This window comes from Xiphophorus hellerii, chromosome 6, assembly GCF_003331165.1.
Source record: "Xiphophorus hellerii strain 12219 chromosome 6, Xiphophorus_hellerii-4.1, whole genome shotgun sequence".
NCBI classification, from domain to species: domain Eukaryota; kingdom Metazoa; phylum Chordata; class Actinopteri; order Cyprinodontiformes; family Poeciliidae; genus Xiphophorus; species Xiphophorus hellerii.
In genome coordinates, this window is record NC_045677.1 from 26,467,224 (window position 1) to 26,482,936 (window position 15,713).

Genomic DNA, 15,713 nt, shown 5'->3' on the forward strand with positions numbered 1-15,713 from the left:
CGTAGCATTAAGATCTTTGTGGGTGGAGATGTTGGAGCTTCTGGATCTGGAGACAAAAACAAGAATTAAGAACAAGTTAATTCACTTCCTGAAGGTTTATTTCACCTTAATATTGCTAACTTATTATAAATGCAAACCTTTGCAGTCCTGAATGTTGAGCCCGTCCATGATTTGGATGTCGTCCACCGCTATGTGGCCTGTGGTGCGTCTGTTTCCGATTCCCTCCACCAACACCTGGAAACAGCAGCAAACAGGAAGCTCAAACAACAAGTAAACAAGCTTCTTAAATGGTGTCTAATGGCCTATTTAAAGAGTCACTTTGGCTGTTTATTGCATTTGGATGTGGACGTTTTAAATTCACATTTAAGATGTCATTTTTTCCTGGGTTTCAGCTCTTTCAACTGTTATTCATCAAATCACAGTAGAACTAACACCCAAAAAGCTTCACAAAATATTTCTTTAATCGGTTGATTATCTATACATGTGCGCACATATATATAGCAGGGTTTTATTTTAATATTATAGATGTAAAGTTTGTCAAAATTGCTTTCTTTATTCTTCACATTCATTTTGTTCAGTTAAAAAGTTATTTTCTCCTGACATTTATTGCTATGGAATTTCTGCTCTTGGCAGTTGGTGGTTACCGTAGCAACCGGTAACTGTCAGCTCCTCCCCCTTTTTCTGTTGCCGTCCTGTAACTTATTATTATAATCATTAGGATCAGAACCATGAACCATTACTCTCTACTTTATATTAAGGTTATTTGTTGTATTTTATTTACTGAGTAAGGCCAGAAGCTGCTGGACTGATGATATCCAAAAACTTGATTTTTTCTTTTGTTAGAATAAATTCAAAAAATATAAATGAGACAAACATAGAAGGGTTACAGCATCATATGCTTTACATTGTTTTAACATATATTTAAAAAAAACAAACTTCATTCTGAAGGCGTGGCGGCTTTTATTTTCGTGATCAATTACATGTACACTGCCAAAACACAAAATCTTATCAAGTGTTTTTAGTCTAGTTTCTAGTGCAAATATTGTAATATATGTGAATTAAAACAAAACTAACTCACAAGAAACTTTTCAGCAAGACATAGGAGCTTGTTTTATAATAATGATTCCTTAATATTGGTTGAAAAAGTAAGTGAAATGTCAAAGGAACAAGATATTTTTCACATATTGTAAGTTAAAATTACTTCTTCCAATGGTAGATAATTTCTCTTATAACTAGTACATTTTCATCAATATTTAGGAATTAGTCACTAAACACAAACTCAGATTTTTTGCTGAAAAGTTACTTTTGAGTTAGTTTGGTCTTTTCTCAAGTGTACCAAGATATTTGCACTACAAACTAAACCAAAAACATGAGATAAGAGTTTGTTTTTTGCAGTGTAGAGGAAACCCTGGATGTCTGTAAAAAAGATTTGGTTAATAAATTTTGCTGCTCATGCTTGTTTCTGATTCAAATGTCAGTCCATCCATAAGTTAATTATGTTGTAACTGGCAGAAACGTCTCTGGCTGAGCCTCTTTTTGTTACCGTCAACACAAACCCGCCATTTTGAATTTTTCTCAGCTGTTACAGACGCTCCTTACTTGATAGGAGAGTCTTGTTTGAGGAAGTACGACACGGCCTTCCCTCCATCTGCTGCCCTGATGACCGCTATTTGTCCACAGGACCTGGACTTCGTCATCGTCGTCGTGGCGATAGCTGATGTGCAGCGCCCCTCCGCGCTCGCCGGCCATCTGGTACCAGAAGGACATGCAGAGGCTTGCGTCCGGCGTGGTGATGGATAAACTGACCAGCCGGGCCACCTTCTCCTCCCCGCTCTGCTCCTCTCCAGGCTTACTGGGTGTGATTGTGTCTGTCAGCTGCATGTAGATGAAGTTCCCTGAAGCGCCTGCAGGGGGCAGCAAAACACAAACCATGGCAGACAGAGATGAGCTTCAGAAAAGGCTCCATGAATGAAACATGCAAGTTTTTTTTCTTTCATATTTCTCAGTGAGAAAGAGGCGCTTTATAAAAAGCCCACACAGCTCTCAAGGGTGTTCTGGTCAAAGAGTCTTTTCACTTTCCGAATATCTGCCTCAAACACTCCGAAGACATCAAGGACTTCACAAGGTTTTTCAGGGAAAACAAAGGATCGGGTATCAGGAGAAAGTCAGCCCTGCCGTCACAAAGAGCTCATTTTTTTACTTGTGATCTGGTTAAGTCAAAGAATCAAGGAGAAATCATTCATTTTGGCGCTGCTGTCGCCTCCACGCAAACATCCATCAAATCCATCCAATGGAGAAGAAGGCCAGAGAGGTGAAGCATGCTGATGGATTTCTCTGTTGAGACGTTTTTCAGAAAAAAAGTCGAACACTTCAAGGTTGTTCCATCGCTTAGAGAAATGTTTAAATGCTGCGAACTTCTGAAGGTTCGCTCTATTCAACATCCTGCTTATTATCAAGAGTTATAAATCTCTGGATTTCTTAAAGCTGCTTTAAAGAGACAGGAAGGAAGATTTTATAGGAAAATCTCTTATTGTGGAAGTTATTGTCGTCATATGTAATTTATGATCACTATATTATCATAAATAACTTCAACTGATTTTAACCAGGACAGATTTTCAATCCACACATGACTAAAATTACACATAAAGCCTAAACTATTTACATATTAAAAGGTAAAACATTTCCCATTTTATCCACAGTTTTCATTCCACACCGTCGTTTTTTATTTTTAAGCATTTGTGAGGGACGTTAGCAAAACCTTAAACTGCTGCTGCACAAGTTACTCAATAGGTTGTTGCTAGGTAACCAAAGAATGAAAGAGTTAGTTGATGCCACCAACCCAGCTTAGCTAGCTGTGAGATGTTGAGCGGCTAAAGCCTTTCCTAGACCTACATCTCCCAGAATGATGTGCGGTTCTGGATTGGAGTTCAGTGAACGTATTATCTGTTGATATTGATCACGTATATATAATGTCAACGATTTATTGCTTAGCTCTATGAGAAGGTAACCTTTAAATTCTCAAAAGGTAACCTGTTCGCTACAGTTAAGTACGTTGTTGGTCGTGAGAAACAAAAAGTTCAGGAAATAAACCTGAAACCTTTACTGCAGGAAAACTCATGTTCAAGAAAGAAAGTTCTGGAAAGGAAAACTACCGATGTAGAACCAATGAAAACACACTGTAAGTTCTGGAGACGTAATCTCTAAGTTCTGGAAAGCAACCTCTATTTTCAGAAAACAGTTTCAGAAAAGTATTGTTAAGTTATAGAAAGTGACACATTAAGTTCTGGAAAGTAACCTGTGAGTTAGTTACACAACAGTACTCTGTAGGTCCTGGGAAAACAAGCTCTGGGATAGTATCATGTAGATCCCAGAAAGTAATCTAAACGTTTCAGAAAACCGATAGTTGAAGAAAAGTTTGATTTAAGTTCTAGAAAGTAACCCATAAGTCACACAGAAGTACTCTGTAGGTTCTGATAAAACACCCTGTAAACTCTGGGATAGTTCCATATGGTTTCCATATGTCAGAAAATAATCTTAAAGTTTCAAAGTGTAAGCTTTGTGTTCCAGAAAGTAAACTTTGTATTCTGGAAAGTAACTCTCGTATTGCTCGCGTTGATTATTGGTCAATTGATTACTTTGAAAACGTAATTTTTACACCAACATTCTATCATGATCACACCACCAATGAGAAGTTTTAAAGATTTAATTGAATGTGAATAGTTAATCATTTCACCGCAGAAAAAATGGTTCAAATAAATCATTAAAAACCTAAAATTATTACTATATTTGAGTGTAACTCCTGACCAGAACTGCTTTTATGTGACGACAGAAAAGTAATGCTGTTGTTTTCCTCCTGCATTGGGAATGAAATGTGTCATTTAAAGATTTTATGAACATGCTTTGCTCAGCAGAGTCCCAAGGCTTGTTTCATCCTGGAATAAACTTTATTATTATTATTTATGTGTGGCCTACCTGTGTGGTCGAGCGTCGGGCCTTTGTGGACAGCCGGAGCCTCGCTGCTCTGGATGAACCACTCGGCTCCTGAGCCGCTGTCCTTGGTCCAACCGCACAACGACGAGAAGTCGAAGTTACAGGCAAACCAAACGTAAGCTGGAAGACAAAACAACTTTTTTAGAACAAAAAACCATTACAGCCAACGTTTGAATCTAAACATTGACCTGATTACTCAGGCCTGTCATAAAATTTGCTGGACGATAGAAGTTATTGCAACAAATGATAACACTGTTGTTTTGAGACCATTTTTAATGGTATAATAATGGAAGAACACATTCTCAAAGATAACAAACTTTAAATTCTAATGAACATTTAACACTGGAACTGGAAGACATTTTAAATATCCAAAATAAATAAGCACAAAAACAACAAATAAAATGAATTGCGACGTCTCTGTAAACAAAATTGTTCTTCAAAAAAGGCCAGACTGAAAACTTCTATCATTGAGTTTTTGGTAAATAAATGGAAATAATTGAGCTTGTTTTAACTTATCATATAATTAATAGATTTTTTGCAATATAGTCGAACTTTTTGCCATGTTGGCCAAAATTGTCGACACAAAAGAAGTTGTGGTCCAAAGAAAACAACCTAAAATCGAGCAAATAAAGTAGCTGGATGTTTATTGTAGATCTAAAGTTGAAAGGATTCGGTCTATTAGGGTCCTAGTAGATAGAACAAACAAACTAAACTTCCACTAAAAACTCAGAAATGTTGTGATCAATTTCAGAATTTTCTAAGTCTTTTGCTGAAATGTACAACTTACTACTACTTTATTTTTTCAGGTTTGCAGTATTAGAAGAAAGACGTCTAGTTTTAAATTTCCTTTGGGCTTGATTGAATGAATTTATTTTCAGTAATACGAACAGGATTTGGGTCGCTTTCTTTCAAAACGCTTGATATATTTAGCCGTCAACTTTTCAGTAAAAGTCTCTGGATAAACTTGGCTTTACCTTTTGTTAAAACTTAGTTATAAGTGCAAAAATACTTTATGTCATACTTTACATTTTCCTATGTAAGACAATTATATTGGTAACCATTTTTACCCTGGTTACAAATTAAATAGGTACAAATTGCATCTATTGGTCAAATTTGCATCATGTTTAAATTGCAGTTTTGGACCGCACAAAATTAGCCCAAGAGCCACAAAAGGCCCCTGGGCCACACTTTGAAAACCCCTGATTTATTGCTTATTGCGTACCTTTAATATAATCTCTGATAAAGGGAAAATGAACAGTTTTGTTGATGAACTTCACTTTATTTTTGTTGGTTTTCAAACATTTAAAATGCACCAAAGCTTTGAGGAAACACCAAGTGATCTTCATAAAGAACAGCTCTGATAGAAAACCTTAAGGAGTTGATTATCCTTCAGCTGAATCCCAAGTATTTTATTAACTAATGAGCTTCCTCTCTCAAGTAAAGCTCCCCCATCTGCTCTAGTAAAACCTTACAGGAAGCCAAGGCAGGGATTACTAGAAGCTTCCTGGAGCCAAGCATCATATAGTAACTTTATAAAGTTGAATACTCCAATCTCACGCTGTGTTTACCAACTCGTTTAATTCTCTCAGGGTTTTGTGGCATCTCTATTAAAAACACATGTACTCAGTTGTGTGTATTTATTCTCCAGAAGAAACGCTCCAACCAGCGACGGGTATTGCAAGATGCCGCCATATTTGAAACAGGTTGAAAACCTCCAAATTGATCAGGTTTTGCTGTTTTATGTGTCTATGAGGAATCCTGTGTCTTTTAAGCTTCATGTAATGTCTCGACTAACTGCTGGACGGTTTGAAAACTGAATTTGACTTGGTTGCTAGTTCATTGCTAAGCTAAAATATAAATGTTCTCTGGGGTAAAATGGTAGCCATACATAAAATAAAACTACAAACTAGGGAGTTTGTAGTTTTATTAGTTAATCTGCTAACTAAAAACTTACTTGCGCTAACCCTAAAGCACAAATAATAGTTCTGCTAACGCTAAAGTGCTGCACCATCGTCAAATTTAGTGGAGCTAATGCTAAAGCGCTAACTTCAATTCAAATTACATCTGCCTGTGAAAGACTGCAACCTTGATATAATGTGTTCAGTCCTTTTTAGTCACAATGTAACATTGAGGATATGGAGATGCTTCAGTCTTGTGTTTTTTATTAACATTGGTTTTCTACTGCCATGCTCTAACCTACCCATCATCGCCCAGGCAACCGTTACTATAGCAACTGTGATCATTCTAAATATGTAACACCTTGAGCAGCAATTTAATTTTGAGATTTTAATTTACATGTTCTAAAATTCCCTTAGATGTTGTATTTATGTTTCTCCACTGTCTTGTGTTATATTTGCCCCTGTTGGCTTCTTGTTTGAAATAAAGTTATTTTGGGGAGGGTTGGTTTGGGGTGCTAATCTAACGCCGCAGAGTTAGATTAGCTAATAGCAGCGGTAGCTAGTCTACCACTTATTAATAATCTCAAAATAAACACCAAGCCTAAAAACATAACTGGGTGTTCTGTTCTTAATGTTCAGTTCAGTTGTTGAATCCTGTTTCAAAAAGTGCCGTTGTTGTCTGTTGCTATGGCAACCAGTCTGTGTGTAGCGTAGCTGACACAGGGAGTGAGAAATATGCGGTTTTCTGGATTATTTTCTGTTTTGCGGTGGCGAACTGCACTGAATTAATAATACCTACATGTTTCAGGTTTCATTTTGTCAACATAAACGTTCGACAGCGGCAGCGCAGCTGGTAAATAAAAAAAACAACACTTTTTTGCCCTCCAGCGTTGTGCGCAGGCGCAAAATTTCCTTGTTGTTGAAATGTGTTTTACAAATAACCTTGACTTGACATTTTCTACTCCCTAAAGTTTCTAAGTTATGAAAAGTAAACGGTAATCTATCTGAAAGTAAAGTGTTTCGCTACCAGAGAAACAAAGCACCACCTTTAGGAAGATTCCCCAAATAAAAAGAGTGACAACTGACTGGGATCATGTTGGGTTCATGCATATGTTTGGGGTCAGAGGGACGGGAGAAATCTCTGTCCGTTGCTGCTCTGGCAGTGGAGAGGCGCCAGCAGCTTAACCACAGCATTCAGATGCATTCAGAAGTCTGTGTGAATTGGACATGTTTTTTTTTACAGGCTAATAGGATGCAGAGACGACTGTGGAGCTGCACTGGCAGACCCCAAACTGCCTTCGTGTGATGCTTCAGCTCGGCTAATTGAGACCCAGGAGGCTTTTATTCTTTCTCTCCAGGAGAAATCCTCCCTTCATTCTTCTCTTTTATTACAACTCTCCCCTTTTTTCTTTCTGTTTGTCTTTTCCTCCAGTCCGGCTTTTATAACTTAACTTTTTCCACTAAATTCTTTCAGTTTAGGCCACAAAATGTGGTGTATTCAAGGGAGATGAGGACTTTTACAAGGTTCTACAGTGGTTAACTGTACGTATTTCTGCAGTTTATTAACATTTTCACTCTGCCAGTTTTTCTTCCTTTGTTACATTAGCTCTGATTTGTTTTTTTGTTGACTTTTGTTCAGAATTTTTTGGATTAACAATCATTTTTGGACAAATGTTTCCCAATGGTTTTGGATGCTGTGCAGCTGGAAGGATATTTGCTCCATCTTTACTTTTTATTTTTTTATCTTTGAACTGTTTCTAGTATACGTAGCCACGGCAACAGGGTGTTTTTACAACAGCTGATTAGCATCTACAATAGTTAAATATAACTTGAACTATGAGCAAAGAGCAGAGAGAGAAGAGGAAGGAAGAGGAAGTTCAAACCAGCTCTAACATCCTTCATATCCCCTACTCCAACATCTCTCATATGAAGCATTTCCTTAATCAACAAACTTATAATATAAGACAAATAAATCTAAGCATGTTTAGTGATTAAATTAATTTGGCAAACCTTTGAAAATCATAAACTTTGAGCAGATTTCGTCATTTAATATATATATATTTTTAGCTTTTGTTAAAAAATGATGTAACTCGACCTTCGATGTGACAGATTTTATAGGACAGACTTTGTAAACATGGGGGAACGTTCTGGAGAATATCCTCACCTGGAATGTCAACCTTGGGGTTGGGGGTCATGACGACTCCTGTTACACACAGATGGGACAGTTAGGGTTAGGTCAAAGGTCAGAATGGCACGTCCCAACCACACACGTCAACACAAACACAAAATACTTGTATCTTAACAAAAAAAACAAACATAATAATTCAGTTTTCTAATAAAAGCCTCTAATACTTAATGGTCAGATTAATCTGATAGTTAAATTAATAATTTAGCCCAAAATAAATTTTTTCAACTGAAATATGTGTTGCTCATTATGCTGTTCAAAAATATATAAGCTGCAGGTTTTCCTTCATAATTTCAGGCTTAAAGGAAACATTTAAGTCAAAGTGAGAGCTTGATTTTTATAGTTATTTATTTATATAATAACATATACCTTATTTATCTAGCGCCAATTCACAACAAATGTCGTCTAAACGCACTTAAAAACAAATTAAATCATTCATACATTCCAATTCATCGTAGTTATCAAACAGAACAAAAAGCTCAAATAATTATTCAATTAATTATTAAAGTTATATTTAGAGAGATATAAAAATCTGCAACTATTTAAAGGAGCAGCTCAAAAAGGGAAAGTTGTGTTTTAAAAAAAAAAATTATAATTACTGAACTTTTTCAAATATGAAAAATAGAAAACATAGATTTAAACAAACATTGAATATCCCCAACCCCCAACCAATACTCAGGATAGAAAATAAAATAAAATTCAGCTAAAAAATGAAAATAAAGACAATAATAATAATAAAAAAAGAACAAGTTAAAAATAAAGTACAAATGCTAAAAGTACTAAAAAACTAATGTAGTATCGCTGTTTTAAATATTAGTTATATAAATTAATATTAATATTATTAATACTCCATTCCACTGATTCGTTTCTAAAATTGCATGAATGTGTCCCATGTTTCCTCTGACCACGCATGTTTATTTCTCTGTGTCATCTTACCAAAACGTTCGTCGTAGACCAGAGTGGTCTCCGTTTCCTCGTCGGAGTCCTGCTCCCATTCCAGGCACTCCGGACACGACATGCTGGTGGGAAGCGTGGTCGGCGCTGCGGTGGTGCCACCGAACGTGGTCATGGGCAGCGTGGTGGACGGCGCGGTGGTGCTGGGAGGCCCTGTCGTGGTTTTCTCTGGAAAAACAAATAAAAAAAATTTAGTATTTTGTACAAAAGACTAAAACGTGAAGCGCTGAACTCACAATTTAGCCGTTAAGGAGGATCAGGTTGACAAAAACTTTCACAAATGTGTTTTCTTTTTTTTATAGAGCAGGAGTCACAAAATGTCTCATATTTACTTCAATTTGCATCCTGTAAGATTTAGAAAGTAAACCGTAAACTAGAGCTGATACAATTAACCGCAATTAATCGATTATGAATCAAATAATTTAGTAATCAATTAATCGCTAACTGAAGTATACGGAGTATATATACAAAATATACACATTTTATACTAAAGATAAAAAAAACTTTGTATGTATGTGGCAATTTTAGATTCACCTGGTTCAAATTACATACAAACTCATTTTAAGCATCTTTGGCTGCTTCTTATTGGCCATCCAATTACTAGTTGATGAATAAAAGAATAACCAGCAGATTAGCCCTAAGCTGTACTGATGTTAAGTAAAGCAGGAAAAACTGAAGTTTTCATATGTAAATGTCAGTTTTTTAGCTGCAGATGCATCTTCTGCAAGCGTTCACTAAACATAAGCTACATTATTGCATTTTAGACAATAAAATATTTATTTTCTTATTAAAAAAAATTATTTGTTTACTTGTATTTTAATGTATTTTTAATATTGATGGCAATATAATGTGTTGTTGACACATGGAAGGGAACATGGTTGAAGTTAGCGCTTTAGCATTAGCGGAGCTAATGTTTACAGTTAGTGCTTTAGGGTTAGCTCATTAGTTAGCGGTGGTTTTTAGGTACCTCTAAATTACAAATTTACATCTATGCTCTAGAATGTAAGTTCCTGCAAACCGTTTAGGGCTAAAAACGTGATATATGAGCTCAAGAACACGTAAGATGCAGAATGTATGCAGCAAGTTCTGGTAAAGTATTGGGTAAGTTCTAGAAGGTAACATGTCATGTCAAAATCATCAGGTCAAAAGTACTTCCGGGCCATGAAAAAATAATAAAAAAAAATTAAAAAGTCAGATTTTTATTTTCTTTGTAGGAAAGAGATGTTAGACCCAATACTGGGATAACTAGGATTTTGCAAATTTTCTAGATTATAAGAAAGATATCTAGTATTCAAATTCTTTCAGGTTGAGTTGAACAAATTGATTCTCAATAAAAACAATTTCTGTCACTTTCTTTCCCAAGCGGTTCCTATATTTAAGTGAGTTTAACAAATTAAATAAAAGCTGATTTGGGTGCAGAAAACTTATCAGTAAAAGTCTCTGGATTGATTTGGTTCTACTTATTATAATAGTTTGTGATATATCTAATATTTTCCATTGCAAGAAAACCAAAACCAGTAATAATTTTTGCCAAATTTAAAATAAAAAGAAAATGTCCTCTGAAGATGTTCAGAGTTAGTTAAATTGACCCAGAATGGTTCAGAAAATTACAAAGTTTCCCCGAACTCAAGTAACTTTTCTCTTCTTTTGCAAATAAAATCCATGTTTTATGGTAATAAAATCAACCAAGCTTCAACAACGACAACAACAACAGGCCCCGGATCCCAGATGGTCGAGACGTAATTAAAGCGTGTTTGTGACATCCTGAGTGGGATGGATGGAGGTTTGTTCTCACAGCAGCGAGGATGATTTAACTTTCAACCAATCTGCAGGCGCATCACGAAGCTCGTTAAGCTTCCTTCTGCTCTGCGCGTTCTTCTTGTGTTTTCGGTGAAAACAGAAACGCGAGCGAGCGATCTCACATTTTAGATTTTAGTTCCAAAGAGTTTTCGTTTTTTAACAGCTTGGAAGAGTTTTTTCCAACTCAGACTGATTTCTTATCCTCTTTCTGCTGTTCTGCTCTCTTTCACCCGCATATAAAACATATCTCATCTGCTTTTGGCTGCTTCTTATCAGTCTCCCTGCAGGGCAACCAGATCCTCCACTTCCTGCCTTCATCTGTTCCCCGCTCTCCTCCTGTGAGAGGTCGCGCCCTGCCTTCCCTCCCGTTGTCCCTGCAGCTCCGAACAACTGGAGCAGCAGCAGCACAGAGACAAAACCGCTCAGCTCAAACCTCGAAGGAGCCAGCAAAACAAAAACCAACAGCAAGTTCATGCAAAGTTATCCAAAATGAAAAAAATAATATTTTAGCTAATTATGAGTAAATACAATGTTACCTTCACAGTTAGTATTAGTGTTAGTATTACTTTAGCAGTGAGACTGAAAGACAGCAGAAACTTTAGTAGTTTTTTTAATGGATGGATGGATGGATGGATGGATGGATGGATGGATGTATGTATGTTCAGACAGTTGGATGGATGGATGGTTGGTTGGTTGGTTGGTTGGTTGGTTGGTTGTTCGGATGTTCAGTTGGTTGGATGGATGTTCAGTTGGTTGGATGTTCAGATGGATGGATGGATGGATGGCTGGATGGATGGATGGATCTTCAGACGGTTGGATGGATGTTCAGATAGTTGGATGGATGGATGGTTGGTTGGTTGGATGTTCAGTTGGTTGGATGCTCAGATGGTGGGATAGATGTTCAGATGGTTGGATGTTCAGATGGTTGGATGGATGTTCAGTTGGTTGGATGTTCAGATGGTTGGATGTTCAGATGGTTGGTTGGATGTTCAGATGGTCGGATGGATGTTCAGTTGGATGGATGTTCAGTTGGTTGGATGTTCAGATGGTTGGTTGGATGTTCAGATGGTTGGATTGATGTTCAGATGGTTGGATGGATGTTCAGATGGTTGGATGGATGTTCAGAAGTTGGATGGATGTTCAGATGGTTGGTTGGATGTTCAGATGGTTGGATGGATGTTCAGATGGTTGGATGGATGTTCAGATGGTTGGATGGATGTTCAGATGGTTGGATGACTCAGACTGACCTTCCTGTTCGCAGCCCAGCAGCTCCAGTCGGAGGCCGATGCCCTCTGCTGTCGCTCTCTCTGGGTAAATCCGGATGAACCGGGTCAGAAGCGGGCCGAGTGACCTCATCTCCGGGGTTTCATGGTTCTGGTTCCCAATGAAGATCTAGAGAAACACAGAACCAGGTCAGGTTCTATAGCAGATCAGGTTCTACATCAGGTTCTACAGGCAATCAGTCGCTCATCATTCCTCAGAGTAAAGGCGACAACCAACCATCCATCAATCCATCATCCATCCAACCAATAAACCAACCAACCCACCCATCTATTCATCCAACTGTCAATCCAATCATCATTCTAAGCATCCATCCATCCATCCATCCACCCACCCACCCATCCATCCATCCATCCATCCATCCACCCACCCACCCACCCACCCACCCACCCACCCATCCATCCATCCATCCATCCATCCATCCATCCATCCATCCATCCATCCATCCATCCATCCATCCATCCATCCATCCATCCATCCATCCATCCATCCATTTCCTCAGAAACAGATGGATTCCCAGAGTATTTCCTGTTTACATTTCTCCAGTTGCCCCATTGTCGTGTACTGGCTGAAGCTGTCCTGAAAACCTTTAAGCCCAGCCAGAAACTGAATCTAAAGTCCAAACCGTTCACTCCCTCTCATGTCGATGAGCAGCTGCTGTTCTCAGACCTGCTCCAAGATGGCGCCGCTTGCATCCAGAACCATCTTGTACGGCGTTTCATGTTTCGTCTTTTGCTTCAGCAACAATTCTTCCCCATCGCTCTAAGCTTTCCTCTTTTACCCAGAAGCAGCAGCTGCCACGCTGAGCGCCAGCTGCAATCAGAACAGTTGTGTTTTAAATCAGCGTGAGCGAGCTAACCTTCGGCCTGGTGGTGTTCTCCTCCTTAACGACCGTCCAGTTTTCACCGTCCAGGCTGTGGCCGACCTTGAACCTCTTCATGTAAACGTTGCGGTCGTGGTGTTTTCCTCCCTGGATCACCACACCGCTCAGTATCTTGTCCTGGCCCAGATCCACCTGCAAGGGAGGAAATGTAATGATTACGCACTATCGTAGGATTATATGCATGTAAAATACAACCTGACCCAGACCGCAGTCACTGTTGGTCACTTTTAATGTGGGAGCTACTGAAGAGGAGTCACTTTAATTCACACACATTTAGATTTTCTTTTGCTGTTTTAGAAATGCATCCAAAAATATCTTAAAGGTAACTAATTATGCTTCCTTGAACAGGTTAGCATTGGTCTTTGGGATAAATAAAACATATTAATGACTTTTTTTTAACAAAAATGTTACCTCTGCTCCTCTTTTCTGTTAATTTTGTTTTTTTCCAGAATTTGCTGTTTTAGGGTTTCTGTCACTTTTATGCAAAGAAGCTGCTGCTGGCCACACCCCCAAACTTAACATTTAAACTTTATACATATGAAAGTGGCTGCAAACGAATACTAATTATACAACAGTATATCTTTAACCCTGAGTCAGACCTAGAAGCAGAAGAAGAAAGTTGGATACGTCAGAAATTATTCAGTAATTGTGTTTCCATCTCTTCTTTAGTGTTTTAAACTCTTTATCCGAAAAGATAAAAAAGACCTCAAACTGTTGCATTGAATTTATCTCAGACATTTTACCATGAGAAAAAAACATCTATAAAAGTAGCACCTACATATTTCCAAGTTTAAATGACAATAAAATACCAACCAAACATATATACTTATAATCAAATACACGACTTATTTGGTGAAAAGGAGCATAAAGAAGATGAACTTTTCCGTCATGTAGTTCATGACATGAATAATCTCATTACAAAACATTTTTACAAAATTGAGGAAGTCATTTCAAACATTGTCATTTCCTTCAACCTTTTCAAATGCCATACTTCCAAAAAGGTGCCAAAAATCTGCAAATAAAAAAAGGTTTGCACATAAAATGAAGCCACACAGCTCTGGGAGAATGTTGCACATTCAACATGTTGTTCACTGCAGCCAACAAGAAAAAACATTTATCTCTTCCAGAAGCCAGTAAAGCAAATACAGTCACTTTATTATTCAATTAATAATAAAGTGACTGGAGTTTCGCTTGGGTTGCTAGGCAATGGGGTGGGTTCCATTGGGGTTGCTAGGTAACCGGGCAATGCCTTGTCGATTCTGATTTAATAATTGAGTTTTCTTTTTAAACTGTTCCTTTTCCAGACATCAAAAACAAACTTATTGCCAGAAAATGGCTGGATGAGTTTGGTTTAGTGTTTGGACTTTTTCTGGAAGCAGTTGAGACCCAAATGGTAGTAAAAAACTCACAAAAAGTTAATTTTACATAATAGATTCCCTTTAATCCACTTCATAAATTGTACAAATACTCATATCTCTTGAGATATGATCATATCTATTGAGACCATTCAGAGGTTTTGCCAGGTAATCCAAGTCGGCTGAGCTGCAGACTCACCTGCAGCCACTCGTTCTTGAAGGGCTGCTTGGACTGCTGCCCGGTCCATCCCGACCTGCCCGTCAATAACCGGACGTTCTCGGCCACCCAGCCCCGGTCGGCGAAGGACGAAGCGTTGATTTGAGGGTCAGAGATCAGCCCCGACACCATGCCTAACATCGACGAGCACGGGTAGTCTGAAAGACGGGACGGCAGAGAGAAAACAGAGCAAGCAGAGGTCAGGGAATTTAAATAGGAACCAAAAACACAAAACTGATCAGGAATTTCCACAATGGATTCATTCAAATTGATGAAGTCAACTCAGACTCTAAATATGATCTTTTAACAAGGTAACAAGCAATTCTTCTAAAATGTATGGTATTAAGTTGGCCAGTTTATCGGTGGTATGACTGGAGTACGTCTTAATGAGGTCAGGGAAAACTTTAATTAAAAGTTCAACCTTTATTTAGCTTAAATTACATATTTAATGCTCATTCCCAGACATTGAAATAGTTTTCATGATCTGTTTTACTTTCTTATTGCCTATTGGAATATTTATAGATTAGATCTTAGGATAATTTATCATTTTCAGATTGTGTCAAATTGTAAATCCTTTTTTGAAATCTCATTATCGCCACTTCAAAATATGCAATATCTCGTTGGTAAGGAAATAAATCTTCCCTCAGGCAAATTTTATACAGATTTGAAACAAGTTAGTGTTTAATAAGACTTACATAAATACAGTAACATAATTAAATATAATTTAGCAAAGCTTATAAATCCTAAGGAAAGTCCAATACTGTTAAGAAGGATTTGACATAAGAACTCAAAATGAAATGAAATAATCTTACTTTAAAACATTTTCTACAAAAATATATTAAATAAATTTTCTATTTCTTATTTTACTGAATTATGTAAAGTTGTAAGGAAGTAAGGAAAAGTACAATATTTTTATCTGGCAGGTGCCAAACACTGTTTAGCTGGATATGACATAATAACTCTGTGCAAATAATCAAAATACAGTGAAATAATCTTACTTTAAAATATTTTCCGTAATATTTAAACTTATAGAAGTTACAACAGCAATTCAACAAGGTAATTCAAATAGTTAGACCCTATAATTGTTGATTTGTCTGCAGAACCCAGAGCTAAGGGTACAAAATGTCCTCTCTAGTGGAGAATAACTTAA

The 15,713-nt window shown here is 37.4% G+C and overlaps 1 protein-coding gene across 1 annotated transcript in view; it reads right to left on the reverse strand.

Moving 5' to 3' along the window:
• LOC116721263 (neuropilin-1a-like) overlaps positions 1-15,713 on the reverse strand; it is an 85,387-nt gene that overhangs the window by 11,179 nt on the left and 58,495 nt on the right. Inside the window, exons 9-17 of the mRNA XM_032564885.1 lie at positions 14,546-14,721; positions 12,968-13,123; positions 12,075-12,219; positions 9,010-9,195; positions 8,053-8,091; positions 3,973-4,110; positions 1,600-1,904; positions 138-234; positions 2-46 (exon numbers count right to left, since the gene is read on the reverse strand). Coding sequence (XP_032420776.1) covers positions 2-46; positions 138-234; positions 1,600-1,904; positions 3,973-4,110; positions 8,053-8,091; positions 9,010-9,195; positions 12,075-12,219; positions 12,968-13,123; positions 14,546-14,721 — 1,287 coding nt within the window. The remainder of the gene's footprint in view (position 1; positions 47-137; positions 235-1,599; positions 1,905-3,972; positions 4,111-8,052; positions 8,092-9,009; positions 9,196-12,074; positions 12,220-12,967; positions 13,124-14,545; positions 14,722-15,713) is intronic.